The 25,388-nt window shown below is 43.4% G+C and overlaps 1 protein-coding gene across 3 annotated transcripts; it reads left to right on the forward strand.

Annotated features, from left to right (window-relative positions):
• The first annotated feature begins 9,788 nt into the window (after positions 1 to 9,788).
• nocta (nocturnin a) lies at positions 9,789 to 23,587 on the forward strand. Of its 3 annotated transcripts, none has more exons than XM_029729416.1 (3): positions 9,789 to 10,441; positions 21,245 to 21,556; positions 22,308 to 23,587. In XM_029729416.1, exons 1-3 carry the CDS (start codon positions 10,228 to 10,230, stop codon positions 23,201 to 23,203), a joined length of 1,422 nt encoding a protein of 473 aa, XP_029585276.1. In that variant the 5' UTR covers positions 9,789 to 10,227; the 3' UTR covers positions 23,204 to 23,587. The 3 variants fall into 3 exon arrangements, with proteins under 3 accessions (XP_029585276.1, XP_029585293.1, XP_029585284.1); XM_029729433.1 differs by lacking the exon at positions 9,789 to 10,441 and adding an exon at positions 18,164 to 19,768; XM_029729424.1 differs by lacking the exon at positions 9,789 to 10,441 and adding an exon at positions 20,198 to 20,712.
• Positions 23,588 to 25,388: the final 1,801 nt, after the last annotated feature.

The following is a 25,388-nucleotide window of genomic DNA, read 5'->3' on the forward strand; positions in this document are numbered from 1 at the left end:
ATGCTTCACGGTTGGGATGGTGTTCTTGGGGTTGTACACATCCTTCTTCTTCCTCCAAACACGGCGAGTGGAGTTTAGACCAAAAAGCTCTATTTTTGTCTCATCAGACCACATGACCTTCTCCCATTCCTCCTCTGGATCATCCAGATGGTCATTGGCAAACTTCAGACGAGCCTGGACATGCGCTGGCTTGAGCAGGGGGACCTTGCGTGTGCTGCAGGATTTTATTCCATGACGGCGTAGTGTGTTACTAATGGTTTTCTTTGAGACTGTGGTCCCAGCTCTCTTCAGGTCATTGACCAGGTCCTGCCGTGTAGTTCTGGGCTGATCCCTCACCTTCCTCATGATCATTGATGCCCCACGAGGTGAGATCTTGCATGGAGCCCCAGACCGAGGGTGATTGACCGTCATCTTGAACTTCTTCCATTTTCTAATAATTGCCAACAGTTGTTGCCTTCTCACCAAGCTGCAATAAAATGCAAATGAATTACTTAAAAATCATACAATGTGATTTTCTGGATTTTTGTTTTAGATTCCGTCTCTCACAGTTGAAGTGTACCTATGATAACAATTACAGACATGCTACCTACATACTTACATGCTTTGTAAGTAGGAAAACCTGCAAAATTGGCAGTGTATCAAATACTTGTTCTCCCCACTGTATGTGTTACGTGTGTGCATGCATTATGTGTGAGTACATGTGTACTCGGTCCTCTCTCATTAGCCCATGTAATGGAGGCTGTTATATAAAAAACATACTCTACTGGTTAATTTACAACAACCCTGAATACAAAACAGAGGGCAGCCCGAGCCCTCAGGACACTGACTCATAGTACCTTACAAGGAGATAGATGAGGGAGAGAAGGAGGAAATATGGGCTGGGATCCTGGTCTGCGATAAGAGAGATGTTTCTATTCTGTATATGTAGGTTTGGTTGTGTGTGTGTGTGTGTGTGTGTGTGTGTGTGTGTGTGTGTGTGTGTGTGTGTGTGTGTGTGTGTGTGTGTGTGTGTGTGTGTGTGTGTGTGTATGTGTGTGTGTGTGTGTGTGTGTGTGTGTGTGTGTGTGTGTGTGTGTGTGTGTGTGTGTGTGTGTGTGTGTGTGTGTGTGTGTGTGTGTGTGTGAAATTGTACGAGTGTCAATGCCTCAGAGAGTCACCTACTTTGAAAAATAAATTACTTACTAATGTGTATTCTCCTCTTTGACAATCCTTTTCCTTACCAGCATTTGAAGGCCAAAGCACAGAGCACAGAGAGCATCAGAGGTCAAAAGTTAAATAGCACTCACTCTCTTCTGTTCACTTCACTGCAACCTGATCTCATAGCTTCAAGTTTGACGTAATGTGGATGAACGTCTAATTTTAACCCATTAATTCTGCGTGGTTACAGGGTTCATTCTGCATGGTTACCGGGTTTAAACAGCCGAAATCGCGTGTGTTTCTGGTGACCAGGCTGTTCATTCACCTTTCACACAAATACACGCACATACATATACTATGACATATTCATTCTCCCCTTTTAATACACTCATTGAGCTGTCCCTCACACCTTTTCACCACTCACCTCCACTGCACGCACGCACGCACCAAAAACAAACACATGTATTGAAACATACACTGTTCATAGCTAATCTACTCCAGCATTGATTTTTTCCTGTTTGTTCCTCCCGTCCGCTCAGCTCTCTGCATCAGAGGAGGAGAACAGGGACCATGTTAAGAGGAAAAGAGAAAGAGGGAGGGTGAAAGAGAGATAGAAAGAGAGTGAGAGAGAACAGGGGCGGTTCTGGGGGGGGCAGGGGGGGCCAGTGCCCCTGTGACAACAATTTTGGACCCCCTTGTGGCCCCCCTAAATGTGGAGTATGAAATCATTTTTATATAACTAATTTTTGCTATCGTTCTTTTTTTACATCCGTTATTAGACAGTGGCAACGCGAAACACTAATAATTATGAACATGGTCTCTTTTGCCTGCTAATGCCTGCAATGCAGTGAAGAAAACGATATGACAACAATAACGTCTAATGTAACTGGCCCCTTTAACAGTACAACTGGCCCCAGCTTGGCCCCCCCCCCCCCCAGTTGAAATGGTCTAGAACCGCCACTGAGAGAGAGAGAGAGAGAGAGAGAGAGAGAGAGAGAGAGAGAGAGAGAGAGAGAGGGAAAGAGCAGGGCAGGATGAAGGGTTGATGGGTTGGGTCGTGTTAGCACCTGCACACACTACAGTGAAAAATCAATCAATCACAGAGAGAGAAAAAATGAAACAAGAGAAAAAGAGAGAGGAGGTGGAAAGACACAAAAAGATCAAAGTTATCCCCTGTGGATTCTGCCTGAGCTTTTAGAGCGCTCAACCCTTTTGATTTAGATGTCAAGCGGAAAGACGTCAAACTCATCAAAAAACTGTTGGTTGTGAGTGTATGTACGAGGAGCTGAGCCTGTCCTGGAAGGAGCCTCTGTAGCCTCCAGCCTTGAGCTACAACACAACACGTCATCTTCCTTTCAGGCGCCTCTGGGTTAAGAACTTCTCCTCCACCAGAGAAGAACGGCAGGAGAAGAGACACGTTCACATGTAGAGGCGAGAGAGGCAGAGAGAGGCAATAGCAGGAGCCGAGAGTGCATCGGTGTTGTGTTCCAAAAAGCTTTCTTGAATTCAGAAACTATCCATCTCTCGGTGTGGAAAGGTTACGAAGTGTCCCCCTGCGACCTTGGCAGCCCACTCTAGTCTCGTCAGGCCACACCACATCTCAACAGGAGATAGGAGTAGGCACCCATGGCTGCTTTCTGTTTTTGAATCTTTTCTTCTCCGCTCCCTCAGGCAACATCCTCACTCAGCCAACACCTCCGCTACACAGGGAGAATTAATCAATGCAGGCAATGTCTAACAGCGGAGAGAAAAATAATCAATTGCCTCACAGTACAATACTGTGTCTGTCTGTACGTATGCCTTAGCTATCTGTGTCTGTTAGGAGAGCTGCTTCAGGGCATCACTTTTATTACTGTTTCTATGTTCATATTGAATTGAGTTTATTTCATATCTATGCCACTGTGTGTGATGAACAGATGTCTGATCTATGTCTGGATCTCAGACGTCTTCAGAACGATGAGGTAGTAATACAAGGAATTATAGAAAGTTCAACAGGTCAGAGGGGGAGAAAGAGAGAGGGGGGGCACTACAAATGACCATTGTGCCACAGACACAGCTTCAGTCCTGGAAGTACATATCAGACGGGTGTTCATGTACATGTCAATTCAAATTACACATATCAAGACTTTAGGCCTACTTTGTAATTTGACAAAGAGCATACCACATGGTATAGTTATGTAGGAAACACCCTTTTCTTGTGTGGCACTTGATAATACGAGAGTATTTTCTGTTTTTCCCGAGCAGTTATCAGAACGTTGGTCAAATGTGGGGTTGGAGCGCCACCCAGTGCTAAGTATAGATATAACCTGTATCATTTCTAAAACTGCACGTAAACTGTGGCACACACACAGTGGTTAATCATCTATAAAATATCAAATATCAAAATTGACACACAGTCTAGCAGTTTTAAGTGTGATTTGTGATAGCTGTTATCCATGCAAATATAACCACCACTGAACAACACCCAATCTACTCATATAGAGACGGTAAGCTCTACATTCTGTGGTTCGATGCTCAGTTCCTCTTTTTCATACATTTAGGCTAATGTTAGTTGTTATAAGTCAACCAAATGTCTAATAGTAATGTCAGATCACATTCAATGTGTATCAGTCTAAATGGGGAGGCCACTAAATCTCCACTTAAATGACTGAGGGCCCTGTTATGATTAATTAACCAGAAGGTTAGTGTCAGACAAGGGGGCAAGTCAATGGTCGTTGACCATAACTTGCATGTGCGCGCGCGCGCGCGCACGCGCACACACACAAACACACACACAATAAGCCATTTTTGCTTTAGCAGCATGTCCAAGGCAATGGCTTGGAAAATCATGAGGAAATGCTCTTATGTTAAGCAGGCTAGTACAGGTTGTTCATAAACCACTCACTAGAATCCAAGGTCAAAAACTCTCACTCTGTTTACCATACTGACACTGCCTAACATTTGATGTTAGCTGTTGTCATTTATCAAGCTGAATCTTTCTCTTGTTCAATCGCGTGTTAGGTAGCTACCCTATGCATGTGTGTCTGCTTCTGTACCTACATGCACGACCTCTTTATGAAGATAAATTAGCTCCTTGAATTATTATTATTTTAACCTTTATTTAACTAGGCAAGTCAGTTAAGAACAAATTCTTATTTACAATGACAGCCTAGGAACAGTGGGTTAACTGCCTTGATCAGGGGCAGAAGGACAAATGTTTACTTTGTCAGCGCGGGGATTCAATCAACCAACCTTTCGGTTACTGGCCCAATGCTCTAAACACCTGCCGCCCCGTAATGTAAATCAAAACCAGATGTAAATCAAAACTAGACATTAAAATGTTCTATGTGCCCAGTGGGGAGGTGATGAGGGGACAGCCATGTGAGGGGCGTGGTCAAACTATGGGTAAACATACATTGCATTTGGAAAGTATTCAGACCCCTTGACTTTTTCCACATTTTGTTACATTACAGCCCTATTCTAAAATGTATTAAATAAAATGTTTTCCTCATCAATTATCGGAATCGCTCTCTCTCGCCCCCCCCCCCCCCCTCAACAGTCTTATTTTTCCTCATTTTTCCTAAGATCTAAAAGCTCTTTTGGGATGGAAGAAGAAGAATGAATGCATGTTTCTCGTGTCAAACCGACAAGAAATAATTAGCGCAAAGTGCCTGAACCATAATCTCTCTTTTCAAAGGAAACACATTTTTCAAACACCTAACACACATTTTGCGGGTAGCAGGTTTCTCTGATGGAGCCAGTGCTGTGGAGCGTGCTCGTTAGGGTAAGGATCTGCTGTATGCCCTGTAAGTCCTCTTGTTCTCCTACTCAGCACAGCAGCAATCCCTCCCAGACAGGCTTCAAAAAGATACTAATTACAGAAAGCTCTGCTCAGGTACTGTAAGCTGTTAGCATGCTGAGGGGAGCGGAGCTCTGCCTGCTCATCCTGTGATGAGGGAAGGGAAGGTGAGACCGAGGTATAAATCTCACTTACAGCTTGTTCTCGTTTTAGCTGGTTCTCTCCCTAAATCCGCAGGAAAGAATGAAAGAGAGATTGCAGGAGAAAGAGAGGAGGTAGAAGTGAAAGAGAGGTGACCCACAGAGCAAAAACTGGTTGATTCAATGTTGTTTCTACATCACATTTAATTTTGTTGTTGAAATGATGACGTTAAATCAACGTGGAATACTGATTGGATTTGCAAATGTCAGGGAAATTCATATATTTTTTCACCAAACTTTAAACCTAAATCCAATGACGGTGATATTTTGTTGATTTCACATTTAATTCACGTTAGTTGATAACTCAACCAGACGTAAATCAAAACTAGACGTTAAAATGATGTCTGTGCCCAGTGGGGAGGTGATGAGAGGACAGATGTGAGGGGTGTGGGGTGTGGTCAAACCATGGGTAAACATACAGTGCATTCGGAAAGTATTCAGACCTCTTGACTTTTTCCACATTTTGTTACATTACAGCTCTATTCTAAAATGTATTAAATACACATTTTCCTCATCAATCTACACAATTCCCCATAATGACAAAGCAAAAACAGGTTTTCAGACCCTTTGCTATGAGACTCGAAATTGAGCTTAGGTGCATCCTGTTTCCATTGATCGTTTCTACAACTTGATTGGAGTCCACCTGTTGTAAATGTAATTGATTTGACATGATTGGAAAGGCCCACACCTGTATATATAAGGTCCCACAGTTGACAATGCATGTCAGAGCAAAAACCAAACAATGAAGTCGAAGGAATTGTTCATAAAGCTCAGAGACAGGATTGTGTCAAGGCACAGATCTGGGGAAGGGTACCAAAACAATGTCTGCAGCATTGAAGGTCCCCAAGAACACAGTGGCCTCCATCATTCTTAAATGGAAGAAGTTTGGAACCACCAAGACTCTTCCTAGAGCTGGCCACCCGGCCAAACAGAGCAATTGGGGGAGAAGGGTCAAGTGACCAAGAACCTGATGGTCACTCTGGCAGAGCTCCAGAGCTCCTCTGTGGAGATGGGAGAAACTTCCAGAAGGACAACAATCTCTGCAGCACTCCACCAATCAGGCCTTTATGGTAGAAGGACCAAAGCCACTCTTCAGTAAAAAGACCATGACTCTTGGAATTTGCCAAAAGGCAACTAAAGGACTCTCAGACCATTGTCTGGTCTGATGAAACCAAGATTGAACTCTTTGGCCTGAATTCCAAGCATCACATCTGCAAGAAACCTGGCACCATCCCTACGGTGAAGCATGGTGGTGGCAGCATCATGCTGTGGGGATGTTTTTCAGCAGCAGCGACTGGGAGACTAGTCAGGATTGAGGGAAAGATCGGAGCAAAGTAGAGAGAGATCTTTGATGAAAACCTGCTCCAGAGCGCTCAGGACCTCAGACTGGGGCGAAGGTTCACCTTCCAACAGGACAATGGCCCTAAGCACACAGCCAAGACAATCTAAGAGTGGCTTCGGGACAAGTCTCTGAATGTCCTTGAATGGCCCAGCCAGAGCCCGGACTTGAACCTGATCTAACATCTCTGGAGAGATCTGAAAATACAGCAGCAAGAAAAAGTATGTGAACCCTTTGGAATTACCTGGATTTCTACATAAATTGGTCACAAAATGTGATCTGATCTTCATCTAAGTCACAACAATAGACAAACACAGTCTGCTTAAACTAATAACACACAAACAATGATACGTTTTCATGTCTTTATTGAACACACTGTGTAAACATTTACAGTGTAGGGTGGAAAAAGTATGTGAACCCTTGGATTTAATAAATGGTTGACCCTCCTTTGGCAGCAATAAACTCAACCAAACGTTTTCTGTAGTTGCGGATCAGACCTGTACAACGATCAGGAGGAATTTTGGACCATTCATCATTACAAAACTGTTTCAGTTCAGCAATATTCTTAGGATGTCTGGTGTGAACCGCTCTCGAGTTCATGCTACAGTATTTTAAATCAGGTTGAGGTCAGGACTCTGACCGGGCCACTCCAGAAGGCGTATTTTCTTCTGTTGAAGCCATTCTGTTGTTGATTTACTTCTGTGTTTTGGGTCGTTGTGCTGTTGCATCACCCAACTTCTGTTGAGTTTCAATTGGCAGACAGATTACATTCTCCTGCAAAATGTCTTGATAAAATTGGGAATTCATTTTTTCGTTGATGATAGCAAGCTGTCCAGTCCCTGAGGCAGCAAAGCAACCCCAAACATGATGCTCCCTCCACCATACTTTACAGTTGGGATGAGATTTTTTTCCACACATAGTGTTGTGTGTTCCTTCCAAACAACTCAACTTTAGTTTTATCTGTTCACAGAATATTTTACCAGAAGCGCTGTGGAACATCCAGGTGCTCTTTGTGAACTTCAGACGTGCAGCAATGTTTTTTTTGGACAGCAGTGGCTTCTTCCGTCATGTCCTCCAATGAAAACATTCTTGTTTAGTGTTTTACTTATCGTAGACTCGTAAACAGAGATGTTAGCATGTTCCAAAGATTTCTGTAAGTCTTTAGCTGACACTCAAGGATTCTTCTTAACCTCATTGAGCATTCTGCACTGTGCTCTTGTAGTCATCTTCGCAGGACGGCCACTCCTAGGGAGAGTAGCAACAGTGCTGAACTTTCTCCATTTATAGACAATTTATCTTACCGTGGAATGATGAACACCACAGCTTTTAGAAATACTTTTGAAACCCAGCTTCATGCAAGTCAACAATTCTTAATCTTAGGTTTTCTGAGATCTCTTTTGTTCGAGGCATGGTTCACATCAGGCAATGCTTCTTGTGAATAGCAAACTCAAATTTTGTGAGTGTTTTTTATAGGGCAGGGCAGCTCTAACCAACATATCCATCTCGTCTCATTTATTGGACTCCAGGTTAGCTGACTCCTGACTCCAATTAGCTTTTGGAAAAGTCATTAGCCTAGGGGTTCACATACTTTTTCCAACCTACACTGTGAATGTTTAAATGATGTATTCAATATAGAAAATAAAAATACAATGATTTGTGTGTCATTAGTTTAAGCACTTTGTGTTTGTCTATTGTTGTGACTGAGATGAAGATCAGGTCAAATGTTATGACTAATTTATACAGAAATCCAGGTAATTCCAAAGGGTTCACATACTTTTTCTTGCCACTGTAGCTGTTCAGCAATGCTCCCATCCAACCTGACATAGCTTGAGAGAAACTATAACGTAACAAAATGTGGAAAAAGTAAAGGGGTCTGAATACTTTCCAAATGCACCGTACATTACAGATGGTACGCTGGTTGGGGCAAAGGTTCACTCATGTTCCATTGAGGGAAATGTGTGTGTGTGTGTGTGTGTGTGTGTGTGTGTGTGTGTGTGTGTGTGTGTGTGTGTGTGTGTGTGTGTGTGTGTCTTAGTTCTCCTCTTTAACCCATTAATTTCATAATTCATAATTTAATAGGCCTGAGTGAGAGAGATACTATCGCTGGGGAGATTTTCCTCTCTCTTTCTTTTTCATCTCAGTCTCTTTCTGCCAAGCGGCTGTACTTACAGAGCCATTGTCCCCCTCAATGAAACCAGATTAAAATGTAATCAGTTTTACCACCTGCAGCCCTGTGTTGAGAACGGACAGAGAGAGACATGGGCATGTGTCTTAATTCAGCCGCACACCTGTCAGCATTACACACACACGCAATATATAACGCTCATCCATCTCCTATGTGCCAACGTGTATAGAACTTTCTCTCTACTTTAGCTCCTGTTCTCTACAGCAAAGCGTACTGTACATGTGCAGGCAATAAGAAACCTGTTATTTGTTGTTGTTTGGTCTATTCTGCTGTTCATAACAATGTTACATAAATGCAGATATTTCAAGGCAGGATTGCTGCACTAGAAAACCCCTGTCTGGGTGGTGTGTATGTAAATGATCCCCCCTGATCAATGATTAACTGGAGTAAACTTTGACTACTGAAGACCCTTGACCCGCCTGGTAAGTTATATAACAACATTAGATAATAAATTATTAATTCCACTTAACCATCATCCAATAGTTGTTGGGGCATATTTACTCAATTTTAGGTCCCACAGGCTGCCCCAACACATAATCATGACATGAAAGCATATTGTAAGAGTCTAAGAGGTTCTTAGTTGACACTAAAAGGTGTCAACCCATTTAAAGAGAAAACGGTTATTCATTTGTTTGATAAGATTAAAGATTTTCTCAAGCAGGCAACATTTCAATTTCAGGGGACCCCACATGGGGTACCGACCACAAGTCTGGAAACCAATGTCATAGATTATCTGGCATGCCCAACTTTAATGGATATGTTACTGATAGGAAATGTCTGAATGCAAAAGCCCTAAGTATGCCTTGTAAAACGGTTGTTTTGTTCACTAGGCCTACCTTATTTGATATTGTTTATTTCACTATTTGTATTACAATGCTTGTGTAGGTTATGTTGTGTGTAAAGCTGTTTTTAGAACGCTATTAGCCTAGTCCAAACGTACAGTTGCTGACATAACAGGACATTGCATAAGCATGTGGGCGCGGGAGGAGAGGTGGCGTTTTGTTTGGAGAGATTTGCGTCATTATGCTGTTTTTCCAACACGCGCACTGGCCTCTGATTAGATCAGAGGTGAGACCACGCCCTCTCCCTACCCTTAAACCCGCCCTCTTCCTGTTTGTTATGAAAACGCTACTGTACAGATCAATCCATTGGCAGTTTGAATTAGGGGGGTTCTTTGCGAAAGTTGCTTTAAATCTCTCAATATAATGCGTAATGTGGTTTGATTACGGGTATCTTTAAACTAATAATTACTAAGGATATATTTGTATTGACAAGATATTTTCCAGCCTCTGTATTTAGGGTTTTAAAATCCTCCTTCTTCGTTATCCACCCTCGAAACTCTAGTTCAAAGAGCCTGTCAGAAATATGATGAAACATTTGCCGGCTACTTTGTTTCTGATACAAACGTGAAAGAATGCCGCAGTGACCAACATTTTGTGTCCGTAGAATGATATCTCTATTTGTATACAAATAGTTATTATTTGACAGGATTATCGAGTGTTGGGACTGAAGTGAGGCTATTACAGTATCTTCTCACCGCTCTCTCGTTCATTTGGCCACACTAGTTGTAGCAGAACCGGCGCGAGGCATGTATCCGGCTCGTCGGTGTTCCTTCTTCCACCGAGACTTGGCAGCGTTTTGTCTCTCCTCCCTGGGGCCGGCAGCTAAGAAACAGCCACCTCCGAAGAAATTATCCCTCCCGGCTCCACGGCACTGTCACACCGGAGGAGAAGACGGCAGACGCTGCAAGCCACAGGTGAAATCACGCGGCTCATCGCCCGCGTCAGTGAGCTCTATACCAGGTAGGCATGTTCAGTGTTCAGGAGGCATCTTATTAGACCTTTCTCATGTCTGTTTAAAAATAATGACAATTATATAATACATTTTGTTGGGTTCTGTTTTAAATAACATTCTAAACAATATTGCCTACGGTTGGGAGGGGTGTATTTCTATTGTTTGGCCAGAATTATTATTCAAACCGATTAGGCCTATGTGAAGTCTCATATGCGCTTCTACATCTTCAGACATTCAAAACGTGGAAAATATGAGAGAGAGAGAGAGTTTGTTTTATTGTTTTTAGTTTGTCCCATGTCACTTTCATAACAATGTTAGTTCAAGACTTAATTGTTGGCACTTTTTATTTTATTGATGTCCAAAGGTAGAATGGGGGCTAATGAACAGCGATGTAGTCGCGTCACTAAACCTTGGTCCGAATTGAGTCTCCTGTGCTTGAGTCACAAGTCCCTATGGCTGAAGTCCCAGTGCTCAAGTCTGAGTCATTGGGTCCACATTAACTCAAAATAAAGTTAGTGTAGTGGCAAGAGGAATTTAGTCAAGACATTTTAGCTATCCCTTTTTCTTTCTTTCTGTGCCACCAAATGTTTGCATATAGGCTACTGGTAATGTTACTAGGACCACGATCAGTTGCAAACCATTCTTAAACGTTGCAGATAGAAATTCCATGAGTAGAGACAAAGTTATTCCTTATTCAACATGTCAGAGAGGCATGCTTGTTCTATATAGCTTAAATCTGAACGTTACAAAACACTGCATCCTGCTGAACACGCCCCAGGTTGTTATCTAAAGCTATGTAATGAGGTAACATGGCTGAACAAGATGTAGCCTAAACATGGTTAATAACGGTCCGATCCGCAAGTAGCCTAGTTTTAAAATGGTCCTGGATAAATGTAAAATGCCGCACACCAATTCACGACAGACAGAAAAAACTACGCGCTGGTATTTTGGATCATATCTTTTGAACGGTAAGGAATCAGGCTGTTTTCTCAGAGGAAAAGAGGGAGACTATTGGCCTACATAACCTGGCTATGAAATGCAGTGGAGAATGTAGGAGTGTTGAGTAAGACTACAAATTCAAAGACCGCCTACTTTTCTATACTCAAGAGAGAGAAAAACATAGCTAGACTGTTTAATTAATTAACTCAATGCTATTATTGTTTTTAATTTCGTAAAGCAGCTTTCTTAACCAGGCAAAGTGTAGCTAACTAGAAAGCTGGTGGTGACGGGGATGTATAATCCGGAGTGGAACCTGTCTGCCCACACTCACCACTTGCGTGTGCTGGGTGTGGCAAGTCCCTCCCATTGCTGAACAGAACTGTGCATCTATGCTGCTATTATTTGTGCTTATCTCTCTAAACTCTTGTCCGGTCTATTTAGTAATCATATTTTAGTCAGTGAGATAATTTAATCTTGTTTTAGTCAACTGAAATGAAAAATCATTTTTGTTTACTGATAGTTTTTTCTAGGTCTATTTAGTCAGTTATAGTCAATTGCCACTGAAAAATAGGTGTTTGATGAATATTTTAGTCACTATAATTGTTGACAAAATTGACCAGAACAGCATTACGCAACAACCGTGCCACTGAGAGGCTCAGGGTTGACCTCTTCAGCATCTCAAGGGGGTCTCCTTTCCTGTGGCCTTTCTCCCTCACGCTGCTTGTCCTGGATAGCTTGTTCACCGCAAAGGACTGGACCAGTAAAAACAGTCCGAGGGTATTCCATAGAAATAAAATGACATTTTGTATGGGTAGGCTATTTCCTCCTAGCGTACAGGTTTGCCTCTGCCTCATTGATTTTCTATCATTATTTATATATATATATATATATATATATATATATATATATATATATATATATATATATATATATATATATATATATATATATATATATATATATATATATATATATATATATATATATATAATTGTAAATGTATTTATTTCATTGTTGGACATTTAAAAGGGTAGGTAACATAATCATAACCATCAGGTTTTTTTATTTATTTAACTAGGCAAGTCAAATTCTTATTTACAATAACGGCCTACCAAAAGGCCTCCTGCGGGGATGGGGGCTGGAAATAAAAATAAATTAAATAAAAATATAGGACAAAACACACATCATGACAAGAGAGACAACACTACATAAAGAGAGACCTAAGATGACAACATAGCATAGCAGCAACACTTTACAACACAGCATGGCAGAAACACTTTACAACATAGCATAGCAGCAACACAACATGATAGCAACGCAACATGGCAGCAGCACAAAACAGGGTACAAACATTTGTTGGGCACAGACAGCAGCATAAAGGGCAAGAAGGTAGAGACAACAATACATCACGCAAAGCAGCCACAACTGTCAGTAAGAGTGTCCATGATTTGAGTCTTTGAATGAAAAGATTGAGATAAAGAGTGTTTGTTGCACCTCATTCCAGTCAATAGCAGCAGCAGCAGCGAACTGAAAAGATGAGCGACCCAGGGATGTGTATGCTTTGGGGACCTTTAACAGAATGTGACTGGCAGAATGGATGTTGTATGTGGAGGATTAGGGCTGCAGTAGATATCTCAGATAGGGGGGAGTGAGGCCTAAAAGGGTTTTATCAATGAGCAACAACCAGTGGGTCTTGCGACGGGTATACAGAGATGACCAGTTTACAGAAGAGTATAGAATGCGGTGACGTGATCTAATAGGGAGCATTGGTGGCAAATCTGATGGCCGAATGGTAAAGAACACCTAGCCACTCGAGAGCACCCTTACCTGCCGCTCGAGAGTACCCTTACTTCCGATTTATAAATTACGTCTCCATAATCTAGCATGGGTAGGATGGTCATCTGAATCAGGATTAGTTTATCAGCTGGGGTGAAAGAGGAGAGATTACGATAGAGGAAACAAAGTCTAGATTTAACTTGAGCCTGTCGCTTTGATATGTGCTGAGAGAAGGACAGTGTACTGTCTAGCCATACTCCCAAGTACTTGTATGAGGTGACTACTTCAAGCTCTAAACCCGCAGAGGTAGTAATCACACCTGTGGGGAGAGGGGCAGTCCTCTTACCAAACCACATTACCTTTGTTTTGGAGGTGTTGAGAGCAAGGTTAAGGGCAGAGGAAGCTTGTTGGACACTAAGAAAGCTTTGTTGTAGAGCGTTTAACACAAAATCCAGGGAGGGGCCAGTTGAGTATAAGACTGCATATAGATGAGTGACTCATCTGCATATAAATGGATGAGAGAGCTTCCTACTGCCTGAGCTATGTTGTTGATGTAAATTGAGAAGAGCGTGGGGCATAGGAGAGAGCCTTGGTGTACACCCTCGGTGACAGGCAGTAGCTAAGACAGCAGATGTTCTGACTTTATTCCCTGCACTCTTTGAGAGAGGTAGTTAGCAAGCCAGTCCAAAGACACCTCAGAGACACCAATATTCCTTAGCCGGCCCACAAGAATGGAATGGTCTACCGTATCAAGAGCTTTGGCCAAGTCAATAAAAATAGCAGCACAACATTGCTTAGAATCAAGGGAAATTGTGACATCATTGAGGACCTTTTTAAGGTTGCAGTGAAACATCCATAACCTGAGTGGAAACCAGATTACATACCAGAGCGAATGCTATAGACATCAAGAAAGCCAGTCAGTTGATTATTGACAAGTTTTTCTAACACTTTTGATAAACAGGGCAAAATAGAAATATGCCTATAACAGTTAGGATCAGCTTGATCTCCCCCTTTAAATAAAGGACTAATGGTGTCTGCCTTCCAAGCAATGGGAACCTCCCCAGAGAGGAGAGACAGGCTTGGTTATTATATGGGAAGCAACCTTAAAGAAGAAAGGGTCTAAACCATCTGACACAGATGTTTTTTGGGGGTCAAATTTAAGGAGCTCCTTTAGCACCTCAGACTCAGTGACCGCCTGCAGGGAGAAACTTTGTAGTAGGGCAGGGGAAAAAGAGGGAGGATCATCAGGGCTAGTCGCATTAGAAGGGGTGGGAGATGAGGAAATGTTGGATGGGCAAGGAGGCATGGCTGAGCCAAATAGGAATCCTGACTTAATGAGGTGGTGATTTTAAAGAGCTCAGCCATGTCCTTCTTGTCAGTTACAACCACATCAACTTTAAGGGACATGGGTAGCTGTGAAGAGGAGTGTTTTATTCTCCAGGTCTTTAACCATTTTCCAGAGCTTCTTGGTTCTAGACCCACAGAGAGAGAACTGCTCCTTAAAGTAACTAACTTTGCCCTTCCGGATAGCCTGAGTGCACTTATTTCTCATTTGCCTGAACGAGAGCCAGTCAGCCTGAGTATGCATGTGCCGAGCCTTTCGTCAAATGCAATTCTTGAGGTGGAGTAACTCTGCCAGATCATGGTCGAATCAGGGGCTGAACCAGTTTTTAATTCAAATTTTCTTTATGGGGCATGTTTGTTAGCAATATCAAGCTTATTCTATACCAATTTACAGAGGCCAGGTCAAGAAGGAAGGCTTGCTCATTAAAGGTTTTTAGCAAGTGTCTATGACAAATCAGGACAGGACATTTCACTGAGCAGCCATTACGAACACAGGCTGTAAAACAGTGGTCACTAAGGTCATTACAGAAAACACCAGACTGATACCTATCAGGATTATTTGTGAAGATAACATCGAGGAGAGTAGCATCTGGGTGTTTTGGAGTCACCTTGTGGGATTGGTAATAATCTGAGAAAGATTTAGGGAGTCCCATTGCTTTAGGACTTGGTCAGGTAGTTTAAGCATGTCCCAGTTTAGGTCACCTAGCAGGACAAATTCAGACTTAGTGTAAAGGGCCAGGAGAGAGCTTAGGGCAGGTAGGGTACAGGCCGGGGCTGATGAAGGATGATAACACCCCGTAACAGTCAATGAGGAGCTATTTGAAAGTTTAATGCTTAAAACCAACAAATCAAATTGTTTGGGGACAGACTTGGTGGAGACAACCGAGCATTGACGGTGATCCTTGGCAAAGATTGCCACTCCCCCACTTTTGGAAGATCTGAAAAAGGTTATAACCAGAAAGGTTAACATCAGTATTCAAAACACTCTTCCTTAACCACGTCTCAGTAATGACCAACACATCTGGATTGGAGCTGTGAACCCACACTTTCAATTGATCCATTTTAGGTAATAAGCTTCTTGTGTTAACGTGCAGAAAACCCAGTCTTTTACGAGAGCAGAAATCAGTGAAACAGATATCAGAGCACAAGTCAGAATTGGGGCTAGCAACAGTAGATGGGCCAGGCTGTACATGCACATTTCCAGATATCAACAACAGTAAAACAATCAAGGCACGGCAGAGGACAGGGAGAGCTCTGCAGTGTTGATTTCTGACATTTGAATGTGCATTAGATGGCAACAGGATCATAATATACAGCAATTTCATCAGGTAACATGAATACAAAGCCAGCGAGAGGTGATTAGAATAGGATGGGGGGCCAAAAGTCTGTGTAACCATTAGAGAGTCAGCGTCCTGAGTGTGGGAACAAACAGTCTGTCCCACGGTAGGGTAAACAAGAAAGTTCATAGCCAACAAAGCATGCAGGAGTCATGAGGCAAAATGCACAATTTTTTTTTTTAAATGGACTTGGGGCTAGCCATTGTAAGTTCAGAGTCACTCGCCCCATACAGTGCCTGTGTGCTGGAGGCGAGCGAAAGCTTGGTAGGGGGGGGGTGTGGTGGAGGTACCTGTACCAGACAGGGGGAGACAAGCCATGGCAGACGGTGAACAGATCGCCAGGTGGAATCCAAGCAGCAGGCAGCGGGAGTAGGAGTCACACCCATTTGGGAGAAGCTTTATTTCTGGAGGCAGATTTCTTGTAGAAAATGTCAGTGGATGGCCCTGAACAGCAGGAGGGTGCTTCAAGGCCTCTGGATTTGGGAGGGGTATCCTGTGAGACTCCTGCCATGTGTTGGGCTCAAAGGCTTCGATACCTTTCACTTCATGCCTCAGTGCTAATTGAAGTTGTATCTGGTCTGTCCAAAATTAGGTTGTAGGTTTGGCATTTTGATCTGGAGTGAAGGTTATGCTGTGGAGGGTAGCATCTGGTAACAAATGGATTTGCATTAGTATACACATCAAAAGTCCCAATGCAAAGTTACACCTCACTTTTCTGTTTTTGGAGTTATTACATAAAACTGATCAGAATGCCAAAGTCATGTTGGAAAATGTTTTTCATGGGTGTGATGTAAAATGGAGGACCCGGGAAGCCAGCTTATTCCTAAAGAATGTTAGCTATATGCAGTTATCTTAGCCAGCCAGCTAACTTTAGCTTTTAGCCAACTAGATATTAGCCAGCCTAGCCAACCATCACAGTTATGGTTGGCAAGCCAGGGCCCAACAACTGGAGACCAGCTAGAACACAACTAAAACATAACCACAGACCACAAGCAAAGAGAGAGCAGAGACTTGCAGATTGTTGGCTGGGGCCCATCCAATAATGAAAGAGGGCAGGCTGAGTTAGCTACCAAAGCCAGGGGGAGGCAGGTGCTTCACCGGGCCGAGGGAGAGTCGGTGAGGGAAATCCAATAGCTATATAGTGAGAGAGAACCAAAATAGATTCCAGATGTCAGTCAGCTAGCGCACTAGCACTAAGCCAAGGTGGGAAAGGTTACGGAACTCCCATAGCCTACTTCAAAGAGAACATGCCAAAAAGTTGACAAAACAAAATAGATAACAGACAAGGAACTACACAATTAGCGCAAGAAGGCACCAGAGCCTGCCGTGCTAACGAGTTCCCACTAGATAACACAGCCACACAGTCCGTGAAGCGCTTGAGCTAGCTACAGTTAGCAAATGAACATGGGAGCACAGAGTAGATTCTCCATATGACGTTGAGAAATGGTGTATAGTGCAAACTCATGCTTCCTACCCTTTTTTAAATACTGTAAAATCACCAGGAAATCAGCTCAGTGATTTTAATTTAGGAAATCTGTTCCCAATGTAAGCATGTTGGAAATCATTGTTTTTGTCATACTATATCTGCTTCTTGCAGTCAACTTGCAGTGTACAAATGATTTATGATGTCCCAACCCTCTGCTCAAGTCCCCTGGTCTAGCCTGTAACCATTTACTGTAGTATAAAAAAGGCTGGAGATCTGGTATGTTTCCTATGCCATCTCTGTTCAACCACTCCGCTAAATGGCTCCAACAAGACAAAAGGTCAGACCAAAAAATAAAAGCCGACCTCATTACTGTTATGCAACACTAATCTCATTAAAACTGGCAGCACACCTTTTCCTACCCGTGCTGACTGAGGAGGAGGTCAGAAGGGTTAAGTTATTTTAGGTTCTGTCATGTCCGTAAAATCAGGTCATGGTGAGAGAAGCCCTTGTACCTCTCAGCTAACAGTACACTGATATATTAATGTCTAGAGTGTGGATGAGGGGGTTTATTGGTTTGACTCCACCAGTGGGTTAAACTTATCTAATGATGATGGGGGTATAAAGTATAAACCAAAATAGCTTAATTTGGTTTCTTCCTTGGAGTGCTGCCTGTTTTAATGAGATTAGTGGTGCATAACTGTGTTACGACTCGAGAGGTTTCCTTATTGAAGCTAGAATCCTAAGTTGCTACATCCATTTTGGATTTTGATTCTTGAAGAATATAACTTAAATGTCTCATGAGCTTAGTTCAACTGTCATACCCTATCAGAACCCAAAATATAAGATTGTTATACTCCAATGTTTGTAAACAAAGTAAATGTAAACAAATACTGTTGCCTCCAAAACATGGTTAAAACTATAATTTTGATATCATAGATGGTCAGTTCTTGCATACATAGCTCTCACTTTGAATATGAGTGCTTACATTTGTCCAGGTTCATCCCTCAGCTGTTTACCAAAACACACTTTATTTCAACTAAGGAGTCCAGCTTTAAGAATGCACACAATTAGTTTTTTCTTGTCTCATATTTCTTGTGTTTTCTTACCTTTTATTATTAGTTTTATTACTGCATTGATGGTAAAGAGCTTGCAAGTAAGCATTTCACTGTACTGTTTTACACCTGCTGTGTCCTGTGCAAGTGACAAACTTTGAAACAAGCAAACACTCAGGCGCACACACACTCAGAAACACTCTGAAAATGAGGGGACCAGGCTATTTTGCTGTTCCCCTTACATCTCCTTCCTATCCATGGACAGGACTTCAAGGGGCATTGACCCCCTGCTTCCCAAATGTTTGAATTTTAGTCTACCTGGCTACCTAATCTCTGTCATGCTCCCATCCTTCATTTGATAATTGCCTGGAGCAGTCATGTGATTGTCTCATTCAACGCTGATGTCACCAACATTCCTATGGAGAGATTCTGCTCTCCAGTTGAAATGTAGGCCCGTAGATAGGCCTGGCCTGCTGTGCTGTCAACGCAGTATTTTTTTTATGGAGAACAACAGATTTTAGGTCTACAGTATAATTGAGTAGGTCTACATGCCAATTATTGAAACAGTTTCCTTCGTCTCCTTTCTTTTAGCTTTTGTCCTCTAGGGAGATGCTAAGTAAAGTAAGTATAGCCAACTGAAAACACAGAAACAGTCATGTTCTTTCTCAGTTGAGTCAGAAACATAATGTCCACTCCACCGGTGTTTCCAGCTATTTTTAACCTTATGTTTGGGAAACACCTACACTCGGATGCCACATACCGTATGTACATTCAACATATTGTACATGCAGCAGTTCAATACTCGTGCTGAATGGGGCCCTGAAGCATTCCAGTGTATGTGCTCTATGAGCAGCAGACTGAGTCAGCTTATTGAATCACATTCCACTCAGTTGAGTCTCTCCTCTATCACACAGATTAACTAAGGACAAGCCACACTAATCTCATTTAATTTGGTCATTTATGATGTTTGTGTGCCATATCTCTATGCGAGTGGTTGTATGCCATGTGTGTGACCGTCACGGGACGGTTATAATAAGCCATTGTGGCAGCCAGATGAGCAGAGTGGGGATGAAGAGAGGAGAGTGAGTTTGACACTGGTCTATTCAGGAATGCTCGGTAGCTCGCAGAATCCCCGTCTCTCGAAAACTCTCTCTCTCTCTCACACACACAGAGCAGTCCAGTCTCTTATACTCTCACACACACCGAGCAGTAGAGTCACATCCGCTTGCTCCGGAACATTCTTTCACGTCAATACATCAGTTTCAGAAGAGTCCAATCTCTCTCAGGAGAAAGAACCCCTGGAGAAAGAGAAGGAGAGAGAAACAGAGAGGAGGCACGAGAGAGAGTGCTCTATGTAGCGCCATGGAGACAGCCTGGACACTGGGTCGAGCGTGAATCACAAAGCAAGATTTTTAAAAGAGGGCGTGTGTGATTCTTCTCCATCGACTCTACGTTTTCTTTGTGAGTAACTGTCTATCATCTCTCAACTCAATCGGAAAAACTGAGTGTTCGACTGAGAAAATTGTCTGGACCGTATTTAAGAGCGCTCTAAGAAATAGTTGTAAGATGTGAAGATATGTGTTCACATCTGAAATGTGTCTGTAGGTAAAAAAAAACGTTTCAGATGAGAAGAATAAGTAATAACTCCAGAATCCAAACTGCAGCTCCACTAGAGGTCAGCAAATGGTAGCAAATAAATACTGCGCTCTTCCTCCCTGCTTTTCTCTCTCTCTGGAGAAGTTTATAGTGTGTAAACATGATCCTGCACTAGAACACTGTGTCCTGGGTATTGAGTAACTCGCCAACCCTTGCCCCCATGCACTCCAAGTGTGTGTGTGTGTGTGTGTGTGTGTGTGTGTGTGTGTGTGTGTGTGTGTGTGTGTGTGTGTGTGTGGGCAACTCAAGTGTGTGGGCAACTCAAGTGTGTGGGCAACTCAAGTGTGTTACTGTCCACCTTCCACTCCCCTGTGTGTTTTCCAAGTGTCCGGATGCATCGATCTGTCAGCTCCACCTGACATATGACTAGCCATGGTGATGACCTCATATCCTCCCCCTTCCTTTCCTTTCTCTCCCTTCCCTTGTCCTCCCATCAGTCTCACACAGACTAACTGTGTCTAAACAGTCACGCTGTCACTAGCTGGAATGTCACACTGACACAAAAACTGAGGGAGGGACTGAGACAGAGGGGGAGAGAGACTGAGTACGACAAACTGAAAGCAGCAGAGAACTAAAGTGGAAGGAGTCGGATTGTCTGAAAATCGACTGAGTGGGGGGAAAAAAATCAGAAGAAACTGAAGTACAAGGAGGAGAAAGACAGTGAAGGAGTCATCAAAACAGCGAGAGGAATAGAGCTAGAGAGTAGTGCTGCTGTTCTCAGACACCGAGATAAACGAGACAAAACAGTGGTGAGGATTTCACTAAACCACAGTGACGTACGTAGTCTAAGGACGGAGATGATCGGTTTGACCACAGTTCTATCAAGCTTATTTATGTATGTCTCTCTTTAGATCCACTCTAACTATTCTTTTTCTAGCTACTCTCGCTCACAAAATGGCTTCCAAGGAACGCAGAGGATGAGTCGGAGCCTAATTCACGAGGGAGTGTCTGCCTGTCTGTCGTCCTGTGAATGTGCTAGCCTTTTTAATCTGTGGGCATTGTTTTGGTAAACGGAGCAAAATAATGTATCGCTGTTGACTCGTCCACCTAAGAGCATATTGCATGCCACATATACAAGTGGTTACAGATTATTTATTTAGTCTGATTCAGACATGGTCTTTCGTGTGAGAGCCTGAGAGACAGTCTCTGCTGACTGCAGGGTAACATGACAGCACTCATGTTTTACAATGTCTCGTGTGTGTGGGTGTGTGTGATTATGTGCGCCTGCTGTATGTGTGCAGTGTTTTGTATTTCTCTAATATGTTGTCTCCTTGTCCTCAGTGTGTCTGATGGGCAGCAGTAGCAGCAGCAGGCTGTTTGGTACCCTGGCCCAGACCCTGAACAGTGCTCCACTGGCCCAGCAGGACTACGACCCAGAGCACCAGGACTCAGACCAGGACCCGGAGGGCCTGGAGCAGGCCGACCCAGACCAGCTGCTCAAGGAGTGCGAGGAGATCCTCCAGAACCGGCCGGCCCGTCCACACCGGGACCTGGTCTACCCTGCAGACCCAAAACACCAGCACCAATACAGGAACAATGAGCAGCAGCAAACGCCATCCATACGGGTCATGACATGGAACATCCTAGCTCAAGGTACATAGACCTCTGATAGATGATAGACTATATATTACAGAAGACCACCAGAGCAGAACATGTACTGTATGAGCACCTTCTTAATATTGAGTTGCACCCCCCCCCCCCAAGTTTTTGCCCTTAGAACAGCCCCATTGGGGCATGGACTCTACAAGGTGTCAAAAGCGTTCCATAGGGATGCTGGCCTATGTTGACTCCAATGCCTGCCACAGTTGACACGTTGTATTGAGTTTGGCTGGATGTCCTTTGGGTGGTGGACCATTATTGATACACACAGGAAACTGTTGAGTGTGAAAAACCCAGCAGCGTTGCAGTTCTTGACACAAACCGGTGAACCTGGCACCTACCATACCCCGTTCAAAGGCACTTAAATATTTTGTCTTGCCAATTCACCCTCTGAATGGCACACATACACAATCCATGTCTCAATTGTCTCAAGACTTAAAAATCCTTCTTTAACCTGTCTCCTCCCCTTCATCTGCACTGATTTGAAGTGGATTTAACAAGTGGTGTCAATAAGGGATCATAGCTTTCACCTGTATTCACCTGGTCAGTCTGTCATGGAAAGAGCAGGTGTTCTTAATGTTTTGTACACTCTATGAATATCCAAGACTCTAGCTCTTAAGACTTCAGACCATCGTACTGCTCAGTGCTCACAATGGCTTTCGATCAGAAATGGGGTGAAGTGTACAACGCTATACAGTAATGTCTACTGCTAATGTCTGGTAACTGTCCTCTCTCCTCCTCTCAGCTCTAGGGGAGGGTAAGGATGGCTTTGTGCAATGTCCTCTGGATGCTCTGAACTGGGCTGAGAGGAAGTACCTGATCCTGGAAGAGATCCTCACCTACCGCCCTGACATCCTGTGTCTCCAGGAAGTGGACCACTACTACGACACCTTCCAGCCCATCTTGGCCAGCCTGGGCTACCACAGCACATTCCTGCCCAAGCCCTGGTCCCCCTGCCTGGACGTGGCCAGCAACAACGGCCCTGACGGCTGTGCACTCTTCTACCGCCGCGCCCGCTTCAGCCTCCTCCACACCTCCCACCTGCGCCTCTCTGCCATGATGCTGCCTACCAATCAGGTGGCCATCGTGCAGACGCTGCGTTGCCGGGAGACGGGCCAGAGGCTGTGCGTGGCCGTGACCCACCTGAAGGCAAGGAGCGGCTGGGAGAGGCTGAGGGGGGCCCAAGGGGCTGACCTGCTGCAGAGCCTAAAGGCTATCACCTCGCGGGCGGCTGGGTCAGACCCAGTCAGTAGGGGACCTGGGGGAGGGAGTGGGACAGAGGGGGTGCCTCTGATAGTGTGTGGGGACTTTAACGCTGAGCCCACGGAGGACGTGTACAGGCGTTTTATGTCCTCCCCCCTGGGTCTGGACTCCGCCTATAAGCTGCTGAGTGCAGACGGGCAGACGGAGCCGGCCTACACTACCTGGAAGATCCGTCCCTCAGGGGAGAGCTGCTGTACCCTGGACTACATCTGGTACTCTCACGGTGCTTTCACTGTGGACACCCTGCTGGACATACCCACTGAGGAACAGATAGGACCTGACCGCCTGCCCTCATACCACTACCCCTCCGACCACCTCTCACTGCTCTGTGATGTCAGCTTCAGGGAGCCCAGGGACCAACCTCATAGGCTGATGTAGGTTGCCTATCAGCGGCATCGGCCAATAGGGTCCCAGTTCAGGACAATGCAGGAAGAATCAACTGGATCAAACAACGTGTGGGAGTGTGATACTGGAGAAGTGAATGCTTATTTTACTTGACCTGGTGCTGCAATTTGATTCTGCAGACTTGACACCAGAGAGTAGTTAGTTATTTATTTATTTTTTAAACCAGTACTTGTTTTCTGTCAAGTGAGATATTATCCCTCATGATCGTTTTTCTTCATATGAGGTATATAACGGGTTTTAAAGGAACTGGAGAATAGGATCATATCAATACTGTAACTGCTATTATTTTCAGTGCTGTGGCAGCAAGAATGCCAATGAGCATGTCAAAATAAAATACTTAGGCATCTTGTTTTTTTATTTTTGTTCATGTCATGTTTACTTAATTATTTTAGTGTTTTAATACTTGGGTAGTTTTGTATGTTCATATTTAGTGATGGGGGGGTTGATACAGTTACCTATCACAAAATATTTTTGGACGATATTAATGCGATACTTCGACTACAAATATCGATTTGTAAAAACAATTTTTTTATTTGTTTTAGCTAGCGCTGGTCTGCTTTACCTGGGCAAAAACTCCGGTATTTTTCATCCTATAGCTTGTTCTCCATCATCTTGGGCCAGTAACCGAAAGATCGCTGATTCGAATAACCGAGCCAACAAGGTGAAAAATCTGATGTGCTCTTGAGCTAAAATCTGATGTGCTCTTAAGTCTAATTTGCTCCAGGGGTGCCGCGAGAGGGTTTATTCCTCCCAAGATCTGGCCACATTAGGCAGATCATTCATTGTTAAGCAAGTTAAGTTTTTGTATGTGGGGGCAATGTGTCGAATTTAGTCAAGATAAAAATGAATTTCTTATTTGATCGAATAGAAATTTTGCAATCCTTAGGTTGTTACGACTGTCCTGATAAATGTGATGCACGTGACACCCCGGCAACACTTTGTATCTAAGATGAACATGTAACTTGAGACAGTCTATGCATATTCAGGAGGGTAGCGTAACATCTCACTCTCCATTGATTACAGGCAGTTGACGTCAACAACCCTCATCAAATATTCAAATAACGAGATGTATCCACCAATCCAAAGAGAAGAATAGGCAGGAGTTTGACAGCCCGCCATTCCGCTCTGTGGACAACGAATCCGTTTGATAGGGCGGAGACATAAGCATCTGGTCATTACATCCAGTAGCTCTGTTATGGCTGACCCTTTAAAACGGTAAAATGTATGTGGCAATTGTTTTTGTTTTGCTTCTTTTTTGTGAGCCAACATGTTTTCAGCACGTACTTCCATGACTGATTTTAAAACTAGTTTTGTCATGTCTCGCTGCTGCAGCAGACATATAGTGAGCAATCTGTTTGGAACATCAAATCGCAGTATAGAATCGCAATACATATATAGAATCGTGAGAATCTCAATACATATCGTATCGGCACCTAAGGATCGTGATGGTATCGTGAGGTTTGCTGGAAATTCCCAGCCCTGTTAATATTGTTTATGACACAATGTCCTTGATGTCAAATTTGCCCAGTGTATTTACTAAATGCTTAAGCACAAACCACAAACATTCTGAAAAATCTCTCTCACTCATCCCCGTCTTTCCGGCTGGTGCATAGGCAAGCAGCAATTGTTCTCCACTTCTGACGGTCTCAGGCCATCTTCTCCACTGTGACCCAGCTCTGCTGATGATGTTGTGGCCATCGACAATATAACATGTTTTATATATGGTTGGAGCTCAGTCTCCATTGTTCTGCGCCACGTTGTCTTGGGGCCTCCCCCTCAAATCTCTGTTGAGAATAAAACAGGCATGACTTTAGCCTCCCACCTCACTTCTGCAGCCTTTGGTTGGGCAGCTAGTCTACAGCAGCTAGTCTACAGCACCTATCAGGCAACAACAGCAGGCTATTAACAATACTGCCATGTAGTGTAGAAAGCAGAACTAGCAGCTTGACAGCATACACTGTACCAAGCATTAGGAACACCTTCCTAATATTGAATTGACATGCTAATTTAGTGACTGGCATAAAGACAATGCACATTTTGAAATTGCACCTTGTGTATTCTACTACAAACTCAACAGTAGGTTGAGACCCCGACTGAATTCCTAAAAAAAATTTATATACACTACCGTTCAAAAGTTTGAGGTCACTTAGAAATGTCC

The sequence above is a fragment of the Salmo trutta genome, chromosome 3 (genome assembly GCF_901001165.1).
Source record: "Salmo trutta chromosome 3, fSalTru1.1, whole genome shotgun sequence".
In the NCBI taxonomy this organism is placed as follows: domain Eukaryota; kingdom Metazoa; phylum Chordata; class Actinopteri; order Salmoniformes; family Salmonidae; genus Salmo; species Salmo trutta.